The sequence below is a fragment of the Bubalus kerabau genome, chromosome 2, assembly GCF_029407905.1.
Source record: "Bubalus kerabau isolate K-KA32 ecotype Philippines breed swamp buffalo chromosome 2, PCC_UOA_SB_1v2, whole genome shotgun sequence".
NCBI lineage: Eukaryota > Metazoa > Chordata > Mammalia > Artiodactyla > Bovidae > Bubalus > Bubalus kerabau.
This window is the reverse complement of record NC_073625.1, coordinates 114,401,575-114,423,091: the sequence shown is the minus strand read 5'-3', so window position 1 is coordinate 114,423,091 and position 21,517 is coordinate 114,401,575. Positions and strand designations below refer to the sequence as shown.

General features: G+C 50.0%; 1 protein-coding gene across 4 annotated transcripts in view; it reads left to right on the top strand.

The window, feature by feature from the left end:
- The window catches only part of MYLK (myosin light chain kinase), a 191,886-nt gene that overhangs the window by 156,437 nt on the left and 13,932 nt on the right, over window positions 1–21,517 (top strand). For all 4 annotated transcript variants that reach the window (XM_055568413.1, XM_055568414.1, XM_055568411.1 and 1 more), the window contains 6 exons: window positions 2,792–2,824; window positions 2,920–3,013; window positions 4,463–4,666; window positions 10,416–10,633; window positions 12,258–12,381; window positions 20,399–20,551. In XM_055568413.1, the coding sequence (XP_055424388.1) occupies window positions 2,792–2,824; window positions 2,920–3,013; window positions 4,463–4,666; window positions 10,416–10,633; window positions 12,258–12,381; window positions 20,399–20,551 (826 nt within the window). The remainder of the gene's footprint in view (window positions 1–2,791; window positions 2,825–2,919; window positions 3,014–4,462; window positions 4,667–10,415; window positions 10,634–12,257; window positions 12,382–20,398; window positions 20,552–21,517) is intronic.

The following is a 21,517-nucleotide window of genomic DNA, read 5'->3' as shown; positions in this document are numbered from 1 at the left end:
ATCTGTGATTTGATTTAATCAGTTTTACTCACATCCCGGGAATTTCTGTGAACCCTACCACTACTCTTAGAGTCCCCACTGATCATGTTGTATTTTTATTTTTCCCTGGCACTTTCCTTTATGTAATAAATATTGCTTCCAATCCCACTTGTGTTCTAAACTTCACCCACAGTGTTTTCATAACTCTAAACAAGTCAGAGCCTCTTTTGTTCCTGGTCATGTGCTTATCATCTCTTTCAAGACTCTTTTCTAGTAAGGGGTCCTTGTCTGGTATGGGAACTGTGTGGCTTTTCTCGGGTTGTCTGCTTAGATTTCGGTCATTTGTTCTGCCCTCAGCTGAACAGAGGGGTTCACTATCCACAGTTCTGAGCTGCACCTTGTCCCTGACCCGCACCTTCATCCCATTTGTGAAGCTGAGCCCGCTCCCATACAAACCCTCCCAGCTGGCCAGCATCTAACAAACCCCTCCACCCATCTGCTCTGGTCTTCCTTCTACCTGCCGTCCACTTCCTATCCTCAGTCTTGCTCTGCTAGGACTTTCAGCAAATCATACCCTTTTCCTTCATCTTGTGCGCACACACACACACGCACACACACACTCTAGAAATCTTTGTCCTCCCTCTCTGGCTTCGCCGGGTCCTTCCACATCTTCTGGAAGCCTCCCTTGGCTCCCGCTGTCAACTGGGACACAGTCCACATTGTGGCCAAGCAGCACCTAGAACATCACAAAGCATGGACCCCAGGGCTAGCCAGGGGCCCTAGAAATCACCCAGAAATACAGCGCTTTCCTTTTACAGATGAGGAAACTGTAGCCCAGGAAGCAAAAGGTACTTGGCCACGGTCAAGAAGCCACAATGGCCCTTTAGGAACAGATTCAGTTCAGTTCAGTCGCTCAGTCATGTCCAACTCTTTGCGACCCCATGAACTGCAGCACGCCAGGCCTCCCTGTCCATCACCAACTCCCGGAGTTCACCCAAACCCATGTCCATCAAGTCGGTGATGCCACCCAGCTATCTCATCCTCTGTCGTCCCCTTCTCCTCCTGCCCTCAATCTTTTCCAGCATCAGGGTCTTTTCAAATGAGTCAGCTCTTCGCATCAGGTGGCCAAAGTATTGGAGTTTCAGCTTCAGCATCAGTCCTTGCAATGAACACCCAGGACTGATCTCCTTTAGGATGGACTGGTTGGATCTCCTTGCAGTCCAAGGGACTCTCAAGAGTCTTCTCCAACACCACAGTTCAAAAGCATCAATTCTTTGGCACTCAGCTTTCTTTATAGTCCAACTCTCACATCCATACATAACTACTAGAAAAACCATAGCCTTGACTAGATGGACCTTTGTTGGCAAAATAATGGCTCTGCTTTTTAATATGCTGTCTAGGTTCATCATAACTTTCCTTCCAAGGAGTAAGCGTCTTTTAATTTCATGGCTGCAATCACCATCTGCAGTGGTTTTGGAGCCCAGAAAAATAAAGTCAGCCACTGTTTCCCCATCTATTTGCCATGGGGACCAGATGCCATGATCTTAGTTTTCTGAATGTTGAGCTTTAAGCCAACTTTTTCACTCTCCTCTTTCACTTTCACCAAGAGGCTTTTTAGTTCCTCTTCACTTTCTGCCATAAGGGTGGTGTCATCTGCCTATCTGAGGTTATTGTTATTTCTTCTGGCAATCTTGATTCCAGTTTGTGCTTCCGCCAGCCCAGCAATTTATGCTAAAGCAAAGGAAAACCAGGACCTCGGGACTGGGTGTGTTCCTCTGGACATTCATGTCCCTCTTCCCACCCTGACATAGCTGTGTGAACAGCCAGCATGGGCTGCTCACGTCCCTCCTTGCTGGTTTCCTGCATGACATCACCCTTCTCACTGTATTCCATTATTTCCTCTAAGACACAGCTCAGTGGCTCCTTCTTCCCAGATTAATTGCTCTGACTTTGTACTTACCCACTTGGGTCACTTTCCTCCATTGTCTACTTGGTTTGTGTGGCAATAACATGTGCTTCCCCATATAACACTCATAATGGGTATTTCAAGTATATGTATATTTGCCTCTCCAACTAAATTATAAGCTCCAAGAAATCACACCATGATGGAGAGATCACACCATCTGTATTTTGTTTTGTATACCCACAATCACTGGCAAGATATCTGGTACACGGCTAGAATTCCAGAAAAAGCTCAGTAAATAGATAAATGGATTTGATACTAGTAGAAACTATAAGAGGAGAAGGCAATGGCAACCCACTCCAGTACTCTTGCCTGGAAAATCCCATAGGCAGAGGAGCCTGGTAGGCTGCAGTCCATGGGGTCGCTCAGAGTCGGACACGACTGAGCGACTTCACTTTCATTTTCCACCTTCATGCACTGGAGAAGGAAATGGCAATCCACTCCAGTGTTCTTGCCTGGAGAATCCCAGGGACGGGGGAGCCTGGTGGGCTGCCATCTCTGAGGTTGCATAGAGTTGGACACAACTAAAGTGACTTAACAGCAGCAGCAGCAGCAGAAAGGGACTATCCAAGTTGTCTGTAGGTTCTAGAAACTAGAAAAATGTGAAGATGGACATGTCTAGGAGACCTTGAAAGGTGGGGATGGAGGAGGGGCTGGGTGGGGTGAGGAGGCCAGGGCCTGTCAGTGTATTCGTGGCCCTGTTGCAGTGTGAAGCCTCTGATCCCATGGCGATGCACAGAGCTCTGGGCTTAGTCTCGTGCTTGGGAAGGCTGAAGCCAGACAAGGCCCCCAGCTTGCTTAGCTCACGGGACCTTCAGTATTAATCACCTGTATCCTCTCTGCCCCCAGAGCCGAAGGACGAAGTGGAGGTGTCAGATGACGGTGAGTGCTGGGCCCTGTCCTTGGGTAGACTCGAGGGGTGGATGGGGGTGAGGAGGGATCTGATGGCTCACACTCACCCCGCCCCAACCCTGCAGATGAGAAGGAGCCTGAGGTCGACTACCGGACCGTCACGGTCAATACCGAGCAGAAAGTGTCCGACTTCTATGACATCGAAGAGAGACTAGGATCGTAAGTGGAGTGGGAAGTGGAGTGGGCCCCCTTCTGGACCCCAGAGTGAGGGTGGCGCGAGGTTAAATTCCATGCCTCCTCTTCCCGTCCTTCCCTGGGTTCTGCCAACTCCCCAGACTGAGGTTCTGGGAAGACTTGACCTGCGAATACCCACAAAAGCATCACCAGTCCAGGGCTGTCTTAGGAGCTGCTGTGCCCGGGGCTCAACTCCGCAAGCTTAAGCAGGTCCTTCCTTCTCTGCGCCCCCGCCCCCATCCCTCCCGCAGGACATAACCCAGGGCAGCCGGGCTGGCTTGGCCTGTCTGTAAGATCCCTTCCCTTGGATCTATGCTCCCATTCAACCGGTCTAGCTTTAGTGCTGCAGCAAAATATGCCCGCTGGATACACAGCTCCCATCATCACCCCTCACACCGCGAGCTTGGTCCACAGTCTTTGCTCAGGCTCTTCCCTGGGTTGTGGAGACACCAATGGACTCAGACCCCAACACTGAGGCCTGGGCATAGCCAGGCTGTCCCCGCCAGCAGCAGCAGCATCCAGGGCCTCCTGCCTCCCTCTGACCATCTGTCCTTGGAGGAGGATGGAAGGTGGAAGAAAAAATAATGGGGCTCAGCTTTTATTTCCGGAGGGTTTCTGGCAAGTAAAGGAGTGCCATCAACCTCATAAGAGTCCCGAACAAGGACCCTGTGCTGTGGCAGGAGTGAGGTCAGAAGACTGCCACCACCCATCACCACGGAGGAAACAGGGCCTTGCTAGGCTGTCTCCATGGCCCCGGTGCTGAAAGTGTGTGGAGGCAAGGCAGTTTCCCAGAAATTCTCTGTATTTGGGGAGGACTTCCTCAGCCTGATGTCATGGATCCCTTTGGGGGGAAAGGAAAAAAAGTCTGTTGCCAAGACTGAGGCCTCAGCCCAAGGAAATGACGGTCCTAAAAGAATAGCAAGGACTTCCCTGGCAGTCCAGTGGTTAAGAGTCTGCACTTCCACTGCAAGGGGCATGGGTTCAATCCCTGGATGAAGAGCTAAGATCCCACATACCATGGTGCGGCCAAAAAAAGAAAGTATTTACTAATAGAACAGCAGGACTAGACAGAGTTTGGGTAAGAATGTGGGGCCATACACGGGCTGACATTGACCAGTGATGGAGAGCAGATTTGTCAGCCTTAGCAATGTGCTCCATTGATCTAGAGCAGGGACTGGCCAGCTTTTTCTGTAAAGGGCCAGATAATGAATATTTTAGGGTTTGTGGGCCAATTCGGCACTGCAGCTCCTGCTCTGCTCCTGAAACCCAAAGGCAGCCACAGACAATGTGGACACAAATGGGCATGGCTGTGTTCCAGGAAAACTTTATTTATAAAAAGAGGGGCAGGGGCCACATGTGTCCCACAGGCTGCCGCTTGGCCATCCCCATTCGGTGGACAGCTGGGCTAAATTTCTCTCTTCCTTTCATTCACAGTGGGAAATTTGGACAGGTCTTTCGACTTGTAGAAAAGAAAACTGGAAAAATCTGGGCAGGGAAATTCTTCAAGGCGTATTCGGCCAAGGAGAAAGAGAACATCCGGCAGGAGATCAGCATCATGAACTGCCTGCACCACCCCAAGCTGGTCCAGTGTGTGGACGCCTTCGAAGAGAAGGCCAACATTGTCATGGTCCTGGAGATGTGAGTGGTCCGGCGAGGGGTGGCCCTGGCGCAGTGGGTCCGGGAGGCCCTCCTGTTCCTCCCCTACTGCCCCCCCCACCCTACCCCCGCCCCCCAAGATGGAGAGCACTCCAGGCAGGACTGGGACGTGCATGACACTCTGCAGCCCGTCTGGCCAGGTGCTGACCACTGAGAACAGCCCACTGTGCACGGTGCTGCTCCCAGCCCACTGCCCTCCCCTGCCCTCTGCTCAGCTCCAGAACACACTGTTAGGTCCTTGAGGACCCCTTTGCCCCTCACCTCCCTGTGAAAGGCCAGGGCAGCCCCTGTGCCTCCTTGGTTTCATTCGGGGCATCCTGACCTAAGGTGGCTTTAGAGCAGAAGTGGGGGATAGAGCCTGTGAGGGAGAAGGGGGCCCAGCCTTGCTCCTGCCCTCTGCTCTGTCCTGCGTGCCCCTGGCCCATGCTGGTTTGCTCTCTCTTCACCTCTCACTCACCCAAGAGCAGTGCTTTCTGAGCTGGCTGTACAGAGGCAGGGAGATGACCAGATGACATTCAGCCAAGGCTTCCCTGGATTCTGTTGTTTCTTCAAGTCCCAACCTTCTCTTTCTTCCCTCTGAGCTGCTGGTCTGCGTGTGCACAAACACACACACACATACACACAACAGACACATACACACAAACACACACACAAATGCGCATACTAGAGTCGGTAAGCCAGGCCTCCTCCACAGTGTGTATTTTTTAAGCATTTCCTCTCCTTTTTATAATCTGAATTTTAAAAGTATATGATACAATCATATCAAAAAATATAAGAAAATATACAATGAAAGTCTCATTCCCACACCTGTCCCCCATCTACCCCTCATCACCACCGGTAATGAATTTTGTTAGTTCTGTGTCCTTCCAAAGTTTCTTTATTGAAATGCAATCATTTATTATTTATAGATATGGTGGTGGTGGTTTGGTGGTGGTGGTTTAGTCGCTAAGTCGTGTCCGACTTTTGTGATTCCATGGACAGGGGAGCCTGGCAGACTACAGTCCATGAGATTGTCCAGGCAAGAATACTGGAGTGGGTTGCCATTTCCTTCTCCAGGGGATCTTCCCAACCCAGGAATCGAACCCGGGTCTCCTGCATTGTAGATGGATTCTTTACCAACTGAGCTACAAGGGAAGCCCACTTATAGATATAATTCACATATATTTTCATATTTCTCACCCCTTAACCCAAAGAGAAGCTGCACTCAATATTCTATACTTGGTTTCTTTGCATTCAACAGTGTGCCTTGGAGAGGCCCATACCAGCAGCCAGTGGTTCCTCATTCTCCCTTCTCCCTGGGATCTCATCATGTACATAGACCACAGTTTATTTGTCTTCTTTTGATAGGGGCTTGGATGTTTTCCAGGCTTTTGCTTTACAAAAAGGCAGTGTTTGTAACCTTGTACATACATCTTTACCCTCATGCCTGCTTTACATCCATAGGATAAATCCCACGAAGTGTGGGAGTGCTGGAACAAAGGAGATGTGCATTTGAAAGCTTTGGCAATATTCTGAAATCGCCTCCAGCATCCTTGAATTGCTCATGCCGAGACTCAGGGATCTCAGTCCTTTGGAGAGGACCCTGTTAACATCTCAGTGTCCTTTCCTAGGAAAGCTGAAGCCAGCGAGGCAGCCCCAGTTTGAGGAGTGACTCCCTGCACTTCTTGAGCCTTTTGGTGTGTTTCCTTTCAGTCTGTGCTCCTCGGGGAGGGCAGTCACGGTGAAGAGACAGACTTGAGTCTGAGCAACCTCACTCCAATCCCTGCTCCGCCTCTTGTTGCATGACCTTGAATAAGTTACCCAAGTGTACCAGTTGTTAGTTTTATTATCTGTAAAAGGAGGCTGTAAACCACCCCGTGAATAAAGTGGGACTTAGATGGAATAACATGTGTCAGGCAGAGGCTTTATAACTGAGAGTTATTCTTAGGAGTATGATGCATTGACTTTTTCTATATCCCAGTCTTTTCTCCACTTAAAATTATTTTGTGAGCATTTTAACACACAACTAAATGTGTGGAAATCCTACTTTTCAGGAAGCCCGGGGGCAGCTTCTATGACTGTTGAGCCATGATTCTGTAATTATGAAATCCTTCCCCTGAAGAGCAGTATTTGATGAGACTTTTTAAATTCTGAAGTTCTGTGCAACTTTCACACAGATTCAAAGAAAATCCTCATTCGTCAGTTGGAATCAGTTTTCAACCCCCAATTCAAACTTCGCTCCACACTTCTAGGGAAGATTCCGCCCGAGTGCATGGCCTCACTCGTCATGCCCCCACAACAGCCCCGTGGGCTTCTGCTCTTCACATTTATTGTACAGCAGGTTGCTTGGTCCAGGAAGTGTGGGCATGTGGGGACATGTGAAAAAATGTCTCATCTTTAGAAATTAAACCTTAAGCAAGTTCATGAGAAGGTGCAGGAGGGGGTAGGAGGCAGCCCGGCCTGGGTGAGGCCGGGCAGCAGCACCAGTGGGCAGAATACCATACTTAGCTTGGAATTGGGACTTGGCAAGCTGGATGGAAAATGTTGGGAGAAAACGTAAGAAGGCTTCATCTGGTCTGGCTTTCATCCCTCTGCCCCACGCCTCCCCCATGGACAGGAGTGAGTCTTCCATGCACAGACACCAGATGATTCTCCTGCACTTGCAGTAAGGAGCTTGCCCCTTGATAGGAGCTCGACTAAAGTTGAAGGAGTAGATTGATACTCCGTCTGTCCTTCCCTTCCAGCTTAAATAGACCTGGCATTGACAGGGAAAAGGTTGGCTTTCAGCAGTACAATTTGTTCTTCTCCTTGTTTGATGGATAAACAGATTAAGAGAAGGACAATCCCTGGTGATACAGAAAAATGAAACTGTATTCCAAGGTCCCAGCTTTCAGATCAGCTGCCTCACATACACTGAGAAAGCAGAGTTAAAGTATCTTCAGCCTTTCTGACCTTTGATTACAGGACAAGGCCCCACCATTGTAGCAGTGTTTCTCTGTTACAAGGGTTCCTTCAGACTCCCCTTCAGGGAGTCAGGGATGGTCCTTGTGGGACATTCCAAGTGGTGGTAGGACCCTGAGCACCCAAGCAGATGCAGCTTAGGCTGAGTCATCCGTTGCCTGTCTTACCTTTGTGCTACCATTGGCAAAACTGATCAAAGGAGAAGCAGCTGGCTGCCATGACACAAGGGCAGGGACGGGGTGTGGAGCCCCATAGAGTAGCGTCCTTCTGGCTGCCAACGAGGGCTGGCCATTATCTACAGTTGGGGGATAAATACAGTCCCTTGGGATAAGGTGGGTATTCATTAGTTCATTCACTCCCGCTCTCACTATTTATCTATTAAGTATACATTTCCTTGGCCCAATCTTGGCCTGTGGCTTTATCCCATTGCTGTGGATGGTAGCTTCTTTCCACCCAGAGTCTTGAGCATTTGGAAGATAAACCTATACAGAAGCAATAATCCTATTTGTGTAAGCCCTACCATCCTTGAAAATGAACCACAGGAACAGTTTTCAAAATACATTAAATAGGTTTGAATTGGTGTGAATCTGTATGCACCTTTGTTGAATAGACTACCTCTGGAAATGCAGCAGTAACCATCTCCATGGCTCAGATTTCTACCACTCATTGCCACAGACACTCCCAAGGACGCTACAAAAAAAAAAAAGGTTGCTTGCGTTTTCAGAATATTTAAAACCAAACCTTTTGGGATACCTTGTCTGTGCCAGATATTGCCAGGTATAAACAGGGGTCTAGAGATGAACCAGACTTTTTCCAGACATATTCACAAACAACATTAAAACAAAGCAGACTTGAAGCAAAATGTTCAGAGATGAGACTATGGGAACCCACAGAAGGAATGATCATATGATGAAATCGAGAGTGGTTTATCAGGGGACGTGAATTTCAGCTGGCCTCCCAGGGGTGGTAATTGAGTAAACCAGTATTTCTCAAACTTATCTGATGGTAAGAATGACCTGCGGTACTCACTGAAAATACGGATCACAGACCCTGCCAAGATTTTCTAAATCAGAATCTACAGGAGAGAAGCTTGGGAGTCTGTATTTCAACCATAGCCTCCTCTGCAACTGGTTGTTTTAAAATAATAATAATAATTAGTATTATTGAGCACTTACTATATGCCAGGCACTTTTCTAAACACTACCTGAATTAATTCAGTCAGTCTTCACAGAAACCCTGTGAGGTGGCACTATTTTTACCGACACCTTGAAGATAGAAACGGGCTCAGAGATGTTAAGAACAGCCTGAAACCTAGGAACTTATGAAGGGAAATTAGTTTGATTTAGAGCCTGGGTGGAGAGCAATAGAAATGAAGGGTTTGAGGACAGAGGCGCCACCTCCTGGCTGCGCAGGGACCTCCTTTTCAGTTGGTTCTAAAGTGTTGGTTCTAGCGCCCCCCAGTGGCCACTGGAACAAACCGACCTTTACCAGTTCAAAAGTGAAAGTCTGTTCTGTGGTGATGGAAGCCTGCAAAGGCTTCAGTGGTCCCATGGGCCCCATTGTGCATCTTTGTCTGTCTCTCCCTCAAGGGTCAGTAAACAAGATCCATTTGACCCCTTTAAGGTTGTCAAATGATAATTAACATGTTCTGAGCACCCACTGTATGTCAGGCATGTTTTACGGAAGTTCCTTCACTCCTAACTACTATGGTGTAGGCACAGGTGAGGAAACTGGGGCTCAGAAGGGTTAAGTAATGTGCCCACTGTCACACAAAGTCAGGGTTCAAGCTCAGCTCTTGCTCTTCTTGATGATGACTTCCCTTAGAAGAGAGAAGGCCCTTGGAAGAGGACAGGCCGAAAAAGAAGCCCACTCAGCGTTGTTCAGCTGATGGATCTATAGGCCATTGTGGAAAAGAGCGTACTAGTGTCTGGATGCTACATAAGTTACCAAGGAGAGCTTTAAACTTTCTGAGCAAGGAAGGTGGGTTGGAGGGCTGGGAGAGAGGCCCCATGCATTTGCACTGAAGGGTAACATGTTGGCTGGCTGTAGCCTCTGGGCCAATCCTTAGCAAAAGGTGCCTGCAGCAGGCCCCAGAACCACCACGGCCAGGATCCAAAGTCTATCCAGGCAGGAAGGATGTACTACACTCCCAGCCTGAGCCAGGCAGCCAATGAGACACGTTAGTTATGGATGGAGGAGTAAACTGATGCTATAGGCCTAGCCAGAGGAAGCAAATTGGTCACAACTACAAGTATTAATATGAGTTACAGCCAATTAATTTTAGAAAATGTGCTGAAGCTCCTTATTATTGGAGATATTTTTCTGTTTCTGGCTTTGTGAAGCCACTGCTTATGGAGACTGTGAGTATTTTAAGTTTCAGTTCTTTACGGCTGAAAGACATGGCTGGAGAACAGGATGGTCCCTCACATCTACAGTAATCTGGGGGAAACAGGCTACCTGGCAGTTACCCTTTCTGCTCAGGAGAGCATTGTGGATCTCTCAGCTCATGACCACCTCTGAAATTGTCCAGCCTAGATGTTTCCCTGAATCCCCCCAAAGCTTAGCAAGCACAGGCAGGGTCCCCCAAGCAGGAAACCAGGAGGCCTGTGTCCTCCTAACACAATGGAAGGCTGAGACCCACATAATGAGGCAGTGGCCTAGAACTTAGAAAGCTGCAGAACATGCCCAGCGCCCCCAACCCCTGGGCGTTCCTGCCCTTGACCCCTCCCCTAGCCTGTCCTAGGCCAGTCTCCCCGCTCCTACGGTCTGAGTGCCCGCTCTGTCCCCGCAGCGTGTCCGGGGGTGAGCTGTTCGAGCGCATCATTGATGAGGACTTTGAGCTGACGGAGCGGGAGTGCATCAAGTACATGAAGCAGATCTCAGAGGGGGTGGAGTACATCCACAAGCAGGGCATCGTCCACCTGGACCTCAAGCCCGAGAACATCATGTGTGTCAACAAGACAGGCACCAGGATCAAGCTCATCGACTTCGGTCTGGCCAGGAGGTTGGGTAAGGCTGAGCTGCCTCCCCTGTTGTCACCAACGCGTCATGGCAGTGGCTGTTTGTGCTCCATTCCGTGGGTGCTAAGGGGGATGCCCCAGATTGGAGCTGAGATCAGAGACCGTGGAGACTGCCCCTCCCACTTACTAGCTGTGGGAATTTACATCTCAGATTATCTGTAAAATGGGGTAATAATGGTACCCACCTCATAGAATTGTTAAGGGAATCAAATGAGCTAATACATTAGAATGATAAGAGCAGTGCCTCGGGCATAGTATGCACTGTATAGTGAAAGTCGTGTCGGACTCTTTGTGACCCCGTGGACTATACAGTCCGTACAATTGTACGGACTATACAATTCTCCAGGCAAGAATACTGGAGTGGGTAGTAGCCTTTCCCTTCTCCAGCAGATCTTCCCAACCCAGGGATCAAACCCAGGTCTCCTGCACTGCAGGCAGATTCTTTACCAGCTGAGCCACAAGGGAAGCCCAAGAATACTGGAGTGGGTAGCCTATCCCTTCTCTAGCGGATCTTCCCGACCCAGGAATCAAATGGGGATCTCTTGCATTGCAGGCAGATTCTTTACCAACTGAGCTATCAGGGACGCCCGAGTACTTATAGGGGTCAGCTATTCGTTTATATTATGATGATTATTTTCACTCTGGCGCCTTCATCAGCAGAACATTCTGGTGACGGTGCATCCTGCTGTCCAGTCTCCAGAGCACTTCCACATCCTTTCCTTCATTTGATTCTCACAGCAACCCTGTGAGGTAGGCAGCGCAGATTTGTGAGCCTCAGTAATAGACCAGGAAGCTGAGGTCCATGTAACTTTGCCCAGCAAGTCCCACCACGAGCTGCAGTGGAATCAGGCCCTAGGTCTAGGCCAGGGTCCTCTGAAGCATCTCTGCTGTTCCTGCATTTGCAGGAGGCAGGGCGTGACAGGGGAAGGCAGACGGGGACTTAGTACCCAGCCCTGGAATCATTTTGGTGGGTGATGGTCCTTTAGGGCTCAGAGGCACCACCTAGGGGTTATGGCTTTTCCTGACTAACCTCCCGGCAGCTCCTGGGAGGAGAGACATGACGCTGCATGTGGAAAAGTGGTACAAGGAGAAGGGGCGCGCAGCTCAGGAGTCAGACTACTGGGTTAGGTCCTGACCACCATTAACTGGGTGGGCGAATCAGTCCCTGGGCCTCCCTTTCCTCCTTAGGAAATGGGGGTCATGCTCCTTCTTAGGCAAGAGTATTAAACAGGAAAGTCTTCATAAAGCAGGCAGCGGAGCACTCACGACAGAGTGCACGGTGGAGGTTATTGTCAAGCACAAGTCACAACCCCTGCATCGGGAAGCTCGTGGGAGAGACAGACGCACAGAAGGCCATTCCATCCGGGGCAGGGCTGTCATGGTCTCTCCCCACTCCCCCAACCTCACCCTAGACATCTGAGTTGCACGTGTAGTTTGTCCGTTTTACTGGTGTGTCTGTGCACTTTTTCTGTGAGGAGACCGTTGTCTCTGTGCCGTTTTGCAAGGGGAGAGCTGCTGAAGGCCGGCCTGACTTGTGTCCCTCCTGGCATCGACTCACCTCGGGTTGGCTTAGGGATGTTCCAGTGATTGATCGCTCTCCATCCTGGTTGCAGAGAATGCGGGGTCTCTGAAGGTCCTCTTTGGCACCCCGGAGTTCGTCGCACCCGAAGTGATCAACTATGAGCCCATTGGCTATGCCACGGACATGTGGAGCATCGGGGTCATCTGCTACATCCTGTGAGTCCTGGGCCGCATGAGGGAGGGCCCCAGGCTGCCCTGATGTTGGAGGGACCAGGGCAGGGCCTGATGGGGAGCCCACCCAGAGTCAAGAGGGCCACAGGCTCCCAAGCCCCTCCTTGCCGCCCTGCCTCGCTCCTGTGCTCCTGGTGATGTCCACAGCCTGTGTCAACTTCTGTGGGAGGGTCTAGCTCCACGCACACGGTTCCCATTCTGGGCCCATCCTCATCCCTAAGGCTGGCCAGCCTGGGGCCTTTGGTCAGGAGGGCAGGAATATGGCTGCTGCTCCTGCTGCTAAGTCGCTTCAGTCGTGTCCGACTCTGTGCGACCCCAGAGACGGCAGCGCAGCAGGCTTCCCCATCCCTGGGATTCTCCAGGCAAGAACACTGGAGTGGGTTGCCATTTCCTTCTCCAATGCATGAAAGTGAAAAGTGAAAGTGAAGTCGCTCAGTCGTGTCCGACTCCTAGCGACCCCATGGACTGCAGCCTACCAGGCTCCTCCGTCCATGGGATTTGGCTGGTGCTGTGTAATTTACCTTCGCATGTGTTTGTGGGTCTGTAAAGAAGCAGAGAGGGAGCCTAGGTGCGCATCTCCTGTGGGTGTCATCCTCAGGGGACCGCACCCCATCCTCATGGCAGCAGGACACCACTGCCAGCCTCATCTCTGAGTTCAGTATATGGACTGATTTGATGACAGAGCCTTTAGTGGGGCCAACAGACAATGGAAAGCTACTGTATAGTAATTAGAAGTGGGAACTTAGGTGGAAAATAGGGAGTCATTCATTTACAAATGCTGCAGAAAAGCAAGGAGGCCAGGGATTCAGACCAGGTCTGCACAGACAGTAATCTGCGTGAATCCCCTGGGCATCTCCTTAGATCACAGGTTCTGATTCAGAAGTTCCGGGGACCCGAGAACCCACATTTCTGACAGGCTACAGGTATCTGATGGTGCTGGTCTGAACTCTACACTTTGAGCATCAGACCGTAGAGCACACCCTCTTGCTGGAATCTGGCTGATTCAGTCTCTGAAGTCCCAGGCTGCAAGCAGGCATTAACCTCAATGGAAACCTGAGCTTTGCGGCAATGCACAGTTATGGGCTGGTTTCCCTGAAACTGCAGCTGTGCATGTAGTCATTTTGAAAAAAAACTGCTGTCATTAAAGCAAAAGGACAAATTAAACATTCTCATAGAAAACCTGAAGGAGACCTCTACAGGTACTTTCTTAGATCCCCCAGGTCTTTGGACCCCATTGTAAGAAATGGCTTTAGGTGATTCTGTTGCACAGCCAGGTTTAGGAACCACAGTTACCAACGCTTTAGCAGAAGTGGAGTGATTTTTTGGTGCAGTGAGGCATTTACATGTGCTCAAGAGTCTGACTCTCCCGGTGGAGTGTTAGGACGGCTTCACTCCATTGAACCTGTGTCACGGGTTCTGGACCCCAGAGAGTCATGTTCTTCTCTGCTCGGGGTCACCCCCACAGCATAGCCTCACCCTAGGGCAACAGAGGAGAAACTGTGGCCAGGAGTGCCTCTCCAGGAGAAAGAGAGCTGAGGAGCGAAGAAAACTACACCAGACTCTATGGTTGTGGCCCCTTGGTAAATAGAGAGAGCCAGGCAGCCAGGGCTGCACCAGGCTGGATGGTGCTCTCACTGGATCTTTCCCTGGGAGAGACACCTGACTCTTGAGAAAGCCTTTTGTCAGCTACATGTGGCCTGGCTTGGTCCCTGGGTTCCCCTGCAGCCATCAAGGAGACTCATCTTGCTGTCTCCATCAGTTTTCCCACTGGTATAGGATCCGGATCATCAGTTTGGTCCTCAGGACAAACCTGGGAGTGGGGCGGGGCAGGGAGTTGATCATTATTTGACATTGAGTTCATGGGGCCCACGGAAGCCCACATGGCCACCCACTTCCATAGTCCTAGAGGGTGGCGGCTGTCCCAGTTTACCATCACTGCCAGGTCTCCCAGGATACAGGGCTTTCAGTGCTGAAGTGAGGACCATCCTGAGCAAACTAGGAAGACTGGTCTTCATGCAGGTCAGGGCCAGAGCAGTGACTAGATGCTCAGTGAATGTGCTGAGTGAACACAGCTATACCCAGACCCAGCAACTGCCCACTTGCAGCCCTCCCAGTAGCCTGGCTCCAGTCACCCCATCAGGGGTAGCTTGATCCCCATTCTAACATTGTACACCATGATCGCCTGTTCTTGAACTCTGCATAAATGGAATCACACAGAAAGGCGCATCTGGCTTCTTCTGCCCCATCTTGTTTGCGAGCCCCATTCATATCGTGCTGTGAGGCTATGACTGGTCCTTCCCAAGGCTGTGTAGTGTGCCGCTCTCTGAACCTCCTCCATTTTCCTCATCCATTCTATGCTGATGGGCTCTTGACTAGATTCCAGTTCAGGGTATCATGAGTATCCTGGTGCATGTGCTTTAGTAAATGCCTTCATGCGTTTCTGTTGGATCTAGAACTAGAATTACTGGGTCACAAGAGTACTTTATTTTAAAATGAAAATTCTTTGAAGAAGTAATTTGGATATCACGTGACATGGTTTGCTTAATTACTTTTAAAGCTGAAACTTAGAAATGGGGAAGGATTTTTTTGAAATGGGGAGAAAATAATTGTGATGAACAGGGTACCAGCATCTGGATGGGGTGAGAGGAGGGTGGAGAAGTGCATGTCGAAGGGAGGCAAGCAAGCAGCAGGGGAGATGACACAGGCCAGCCCTACACAACCTCCCCGTATCCTGGCTCCTGCCTCCTGCCCCAGCCGGCTTCTCTGCCCCCTGGGACTTTTCCACTGGCTCTCACAGTGGGGATTGAGGTCTGGGAGTCTCCCTCCTGAACTAGGGCTCTTCGTTGGGACGTGGTGTGAGAACAGAAGGTGGAGCAGCCAGCCAGGTGTCTTCCTCTCAGCCCTGCTACGTGGCATTCTGGAGCTGCTGCTGGAACCCCCCCACCTTGCCCCGCCCAGGCAAGGTTCTCTGGCGGCCCTCTTGTACCTCCATCCCTCTGTATGGAGCTTGTTTGTCTGTCTGGCAGTCCTTATCAGGGTTACCTTCCTTGTTAGTTCCAGAGGACCTCCCCCCATCTCCTTCCTGGGGCCAGTGAGAGATGGAAAGTTGGGGGCTGGGTGAGAAGAGATGTATCACTCAGCACGTATTTGGCTAGCACCTCCGAAGTGAGCAGCCACGCCCAGTAGGTTGTTCTGACTTTGCTGAAGGAGAGATCAGGGCAGATCCTGTCACAGCACAAGAGACCCAGCCCCACGGCCAGCCCAGGGTCCCCAGGCAGGGCAGAGATGCAGCTGGCGGGGTTGTGGGGTCCCCACCCTCTCACCCCTGATTCTGAAGGGAGAGAAGAGATTTCATGAATCTGCTGAGACTTCTCCTGTTAGCAGTCCCCATGTGGTTTCTGGCAGGAGGAGAGAAGGCTGGGCTCTCTTGGCCATACTTCAACCTTAAAGACATTCAAAGCCTCCTTTCCTCTCCTGTCTCCTTTCCCCAGTTTCCTGAGGACTTGGTGTTCCTCTGCTGCCTGTGGAGACCCATCTCTGTGTCCTGTTCTCACCCCTACTCCAGAATTTCTTCTCCTCCTTCCCTCCCTCACACCTCCACTCTGCTTTCTCCTCCCTAGCATCTTCCTGCTGTGCTCAGCAGCAGACTTCCCATTCCCAGCTAATTTGTGAGCATGTACCATGGTCCAAGGTTCAGCAGACAAAGAATCCACCTGCCAATGCAGGAGACACCAGTTTGATCCCTGGGTTGGGAAGATCTCCGGGAGAAGGAAATGGCAACCCACTCCTCTGTTCTTGCCTGGGAAAATCCCATGGACATAGGAGCCTGGTGGGCTACAGTCCATGGGGTCAAAAAGAGGTGGACACGACTGAGCAATTAAGCACACACACACACACACACACTGTAGTTGAGAGAGCCAGGTCCATCCCATCTGGAGTGTGACCTCTGGGGACAACATCCTTGTGAATGGGGAGAAGTCCCACTGCCCAAGCATCAGGTACCTCCTCAGACTCAGATTTGGATGCAGGGCTCTTCACAGGGATCCAGGAGCTCCACCCAGGGCTGCCTCTGCCCTCTTAGTCCCTGAGTCCAGACATGCTCTCTGACTCCAGCTCCTGTGACCTCTAGACACCCCATAGCCACACCAGGTCCAGAAAACACCTGCAGGTTTTGCTCCCCAGGGACCTGGGCTGTGGTTAACATGACTAAACCCTGGGTTGCTGTTTCGTGGGCTACTACACAAAACAATACCCAGCTCTTCCTCTGGGTGCCCCCAGCCCTCTCAAATCTTCCCAGCGCACCAAGGAATGAGTATCCCAAGGCTAAAATGGGAGAAAAGACTAACCCCTTCCTAAGCACTCAATAGTTCTGCTGGCAGATATGTGGTCCCCTTTGCTGACTGTTCATACAGTAGGGTCATCTGCTGTTTAAAAAAATTATAGATAAAGTGTAGTTTAAGAGGCATTTTTGCCTGACGTTCTGTCCTGAGAGCAGAACGGGTCTCTGCATCAGATTCTCTGGTGAAGTTTGGCTGCAGTAAGAGATTAAGAATTAAAAAATCAGAACACCCTGAAGTCATATCCTTTGCTGACTCATTAGCACAAAGACTAATATTTAACCATTAAAAATGAACATGAAGACTGTATACACTTGAAAGACAATGTCAAATGAAGAAGTAGAGGATCCAAGAACTTGCCCACACTGATTACAGTTTTGTGAAAACCAAACAAATTCATTGGTTATGTTGGGAAGGAAAAAACTTTCCTTTACCCTCTTAGATTCAGTTCTTGGGGGCTTGGAAATCAAACTGACAAAAGACAGATTAACAAAAAGAAAACAGATTTAATTATGTACATATAATAAATGTTCATAAAGGTGTTCATAAAAAAATGTGACTCAAGATGCATTTAAAATTTGGAGCTTATATACTACTTTAACAAAGAGTGATAAATCGTATAGAAATGACTGGACAAAGGAAAAAGGGTTTGGAGCTTCTGGAGGGGCTAAATTGTGACAAGGTGAGAGGAAATGTATAGAGACTGTTTAGCAAGATCTGATATGCAGATGAGGGTCTTTCTCCTCCTCCTGATAAGAGAAGAAATGGACAAACAGACCAAATGGAAATTCATGTCACCTTAACAAAGAGACATTTATGTCCTACTTTTAGGTAGAAAGAGGTGGGACAAAGAGTTAATTGCCTTCAGCTCAATGCAATGTTTATACCAAAGTTCACCTTTTGGGGTGGTATACTCTGATCTCCTTCAGTTAAAAATTAGATAAAACTAGGAAAAGAGGTGAGCTTCTAATGATAAGGTTATTATGTTTGTTGGTTGGATTGAAAACCCAACCATGAAGTGAAGTGAAGTGAAGTCACTCAGTCTTGTCCGACTCTTCGCGACCCTGTGGACTGTAGCCTACCACACTCCTCCATCCATGGGATTTTCCAGGCAAGAGTACTGGAGTGGATTGCCATTTCCTTCTCCAACCACATATGATCCTATGCAAATTCTAGCACTTAAAAAAAAAAGTCCAAGAAAGAAGGTTTAAAAATGCTGCAAAATCCCACCACCAAGAAACAGGATTACTAAAATTCCAATACTCTCTTCGTCATCATGCTCTGCATATTGTGCAAGTTTTATTTTAGAGACACATTCTCTTTATCAGGGGGAGTTCTGGGGAAGCTGGGGCAGTTGAGGAGGCAGCCAAGGCTCAGGAGGCTCTCAGATGGAGGGGCTGCCAGGAAAGAGGATTGCCAGAGGCCAGAGACCAGGAGGCTGTCCCCGACTGTGAACATCACACAGAGATTAAGCCCTATTTTTGCAGGATTGCAGTTCCTAATTAGGAAAGGAGGTTTATAGAAGGGGGACTTTCAGCATTCCACAGTGGGGTTGTTGGCTTTCCCGCAATCTCTTGGCACACTGCAGGACTTTCCCCTTTGTCTCAAATGGAAAATGCAGAAGGAAGGAAGACAGAAGGAAGCACATAGCTGAGGGGCAAGAGTCAGGCTCTATCTTAATGGGACTAGTCAAAGTCACCCCAGGGTCTAGTCAAAGTCACCCCAGGGTCAGAGAGCCAAGAATGCTGGGAACCCCTAGGAATTCTAGCCCAATGCCCTTGATGTGTAAGGAGGGACTCTGAGGCCCAGAGAAGAGAAATGAGTATTACATAACTGCAGAGACTCCCACCCTTCCCTCACTGTGAGGTGATCAAGAGTGATTGTCTCCATGCCATCTCAAAATGTAAATTACTGTCTTGCTTTAAGACATTTTAATGCCATCTATAAAACTCTCTTATTCAAAAGCACAAATATGTTGATTAGGGTGAGATCAGTCACTCTGAAAAGCCTTTTTTTTTAATCAAGATTTTCACCGGAGGGTTCTTCCCATGGCAAGATTTCCTTGCAGAAATGCAATGGGTTTTGTTTTACAAAATTTAATATTCAGGGATGGGTGTATTTCACAAGCTGAGGCCTCTTGAATGGCAAAACAGCTCCCGAAGGGTTTGCATTATTGTTTATGATGATGGATTTGGGGCAAGGGATGTTAGTGAAGCCTTAACTGTGAAGGCTGATGGCACAATACATCTCGAGGGACAGACAGGACTCGATACATAATTTGTGGGGTCCAGTGCAGCATTAAAAAGTAGGGTGGCTTGTGCAACATTATTAATAATTTCAAAATTATGGCAGCAGAGCATTAAACCAAGAGTGGAGCTCTTCTAAGGCCCATGAGGCTAGCCCTGGATCAAGGTGGAAGGCTGGAGAGTTGGGGTGGAGATGAGGTGTCCAGAGGTGAGGCTAGTAAGCCAGAAGTTTGTTCCATTTGACTTTGAGATAGTTCACCTTCCAAATTTTATTTGGCTTGAGCTATTGGTAAATGAATCATTCCCGGGAGCACAGATTGATGAGGCGATGGGGGTGAACTATGTACAGAGGAGCTGTGTAATAGGTATGGTCACAGACCAAGCTTTTTATTGCAGACCAGGCCTCCTGCCAGTGCTGTCGGCCGTGGCTGACTTCATCTTTCCAGAAATGGTTGTACAAAGTAGCAGTTAAGGAAGGGGCTCACTGACTGCAAGACCCTGGGCACGTTATTTAACCCCGCTCGGTGTGGCAGTTTCCTTATCTGTTAAACGAAGTGATGCGTTACCTGGGTTAAAGAGTGGTGTCAAGACTGAATCTACTTTAGCTCTCTGCCCAGTGCATGGCACATAGTCAGTGTTTGATAGACGTCTGCTGTCATGATGAGGCCGCAGGAGAAAGAGAACAGGGAGAGGCAGCGTGGTGCCCACTCCATAGTTCCGTAGCAGGTTGTCCATCTGATGGAGGAGGAAGCTGACACACGGAAATCGGGGTCCAAGGTCACCCGGCAAACCAACCGGCCTTGGTCCCTTGGAGGGAAGCTTTCTGGTTTGGCCTAAATGCCTCAGGAGCTTTGAACTCAAGTGTAGCTGGATCCCCAGACTCACACTGCAGGCTTGAGGTTCACTGTCCCTGGAGACACCCTTGCTGAGCCCTGCGTGGGCTGGCTCTGTTCTTGGTGCTGAGGGTGAAAGGTGAGAGGGCGGGACAGGGCGGGGTGACGAGTGCTGCGTCACGTGACCACAGGGTGTCCGTGACCTGTCCACAGGGTGTGGGGAGGGGCCCCGGGGAGGAGGGGACTTGTCCTCCAGAATGTTAGAGAAGGTTCTGTGGGGCCACGTTCTAGGCTGGGCATCCAGGGAGAACAGACGATAGGGAGGAAGGCCCTGCTGTACTGTGTGGAAATGGTAAAGTGAAGAAAACTCCTTCCACCTCAGCTTCACAGGCAGGGGGTGTCAACAGGTGGGGGGTATCCCAGAAGTACAGAGAGTGAGGCTGAGAGCATGCCCTCTTCTTTCCTGGGTGGAAGGAAAGGCGGGGTGCTGGGGTGCCCTCACCTCTGACCTCAGTGAGCGCTCCCCTGGGGGACCACCCTCTCTGCCAGCCTCCCCCACTCACTGCTCTGCTCTCTCATCCCCCAGGGTCAGCGGACTGTCCCCCTTCATGGGTGACAATGACAACGAAACCTTAGCCAACGTTACCTCAGCCACCTGGGACTTTGACGACGAGGCCTTCGACGAGATCTCCGATGACGCCAAGGATTTTATCAGCAACTTGCTGAAGAAGGATATGAAGTAAAGAGTTGAGCTTTTAGTCTTTTGGGGCTCCCCACACCCTGGACTGGGGTCCAGAGGCAGTGACTTCCTTTCCCTGTGGTGGGCTCTTTTGCACCCCAGAACAGGAGGGTGGGCATGGTGTGCATGAGGGCCCAGAAAGGGGTCTTCCTGGGCCCCTGCTCCCTGGGGCCAGACACTGTCCTGTCTTTACAAGCACAGACACCTCTCTTGAAAAGCAATCCTTGACTGAGTGTTGAGGGAAAGAGGCAGCTCGCGTATGAATAACAGCCCCTTTTAGTTTCCATGTACAGCTGTGGCCAGGAGCAATCCTGCTAAAAACCTTACCCTCCCTTCTAGGATTTCAGGGAAGAGATCCTATTTGTGGGGCCTGATCATACTCCCAGCTGTTCTGGCTTGATGCTTATTTAGTAGCTATAATATATAGGAACTGCCTGCCCGAGTACAGCCAGGTGCCTTCCACCACTGGTCAATGAGACTGCTATCCCGGCTCTGTCTCTGTCCCACTAACAGTGCAGCCTGTGAGGTTCCCCAGCCCCACCTCGCAGGGCTGCACAGAGCTGCCAAGGTGGTCAGTGGATGACTGTATAAAACATCTGCAGACATCAGGAGGCTGGAGTGTTCAGGCATGTAGACAGCCTAAGGCCCAAAGTGCTTGTCAGTATTTCAGTGAGAGAAGCTTGGAACAGTAGAGGAGGCTAGAGCAGAGGAGGGGTCTTGCATGTGGCTGGACAGGATTCAGTGGAGCAGGGAAGTGGCTCCATCACAGCAGGCAGGTGAGTGGGGCTCTGTGTGTGCAGGGAGGACTGTCCTGCCCCAGAGAAGGGAGCAGTGGCAGTGTTAGGTGTGGACAACTGGCTACTGGACTCCTCATCTGTGAACAGGTGGCCAGATGACGCAAGGCCTGGTTCAAACACGGGGTGTTGCTTTTGGCAATAGGAGCAGCTCTAGGCATTTCCCCAGAAG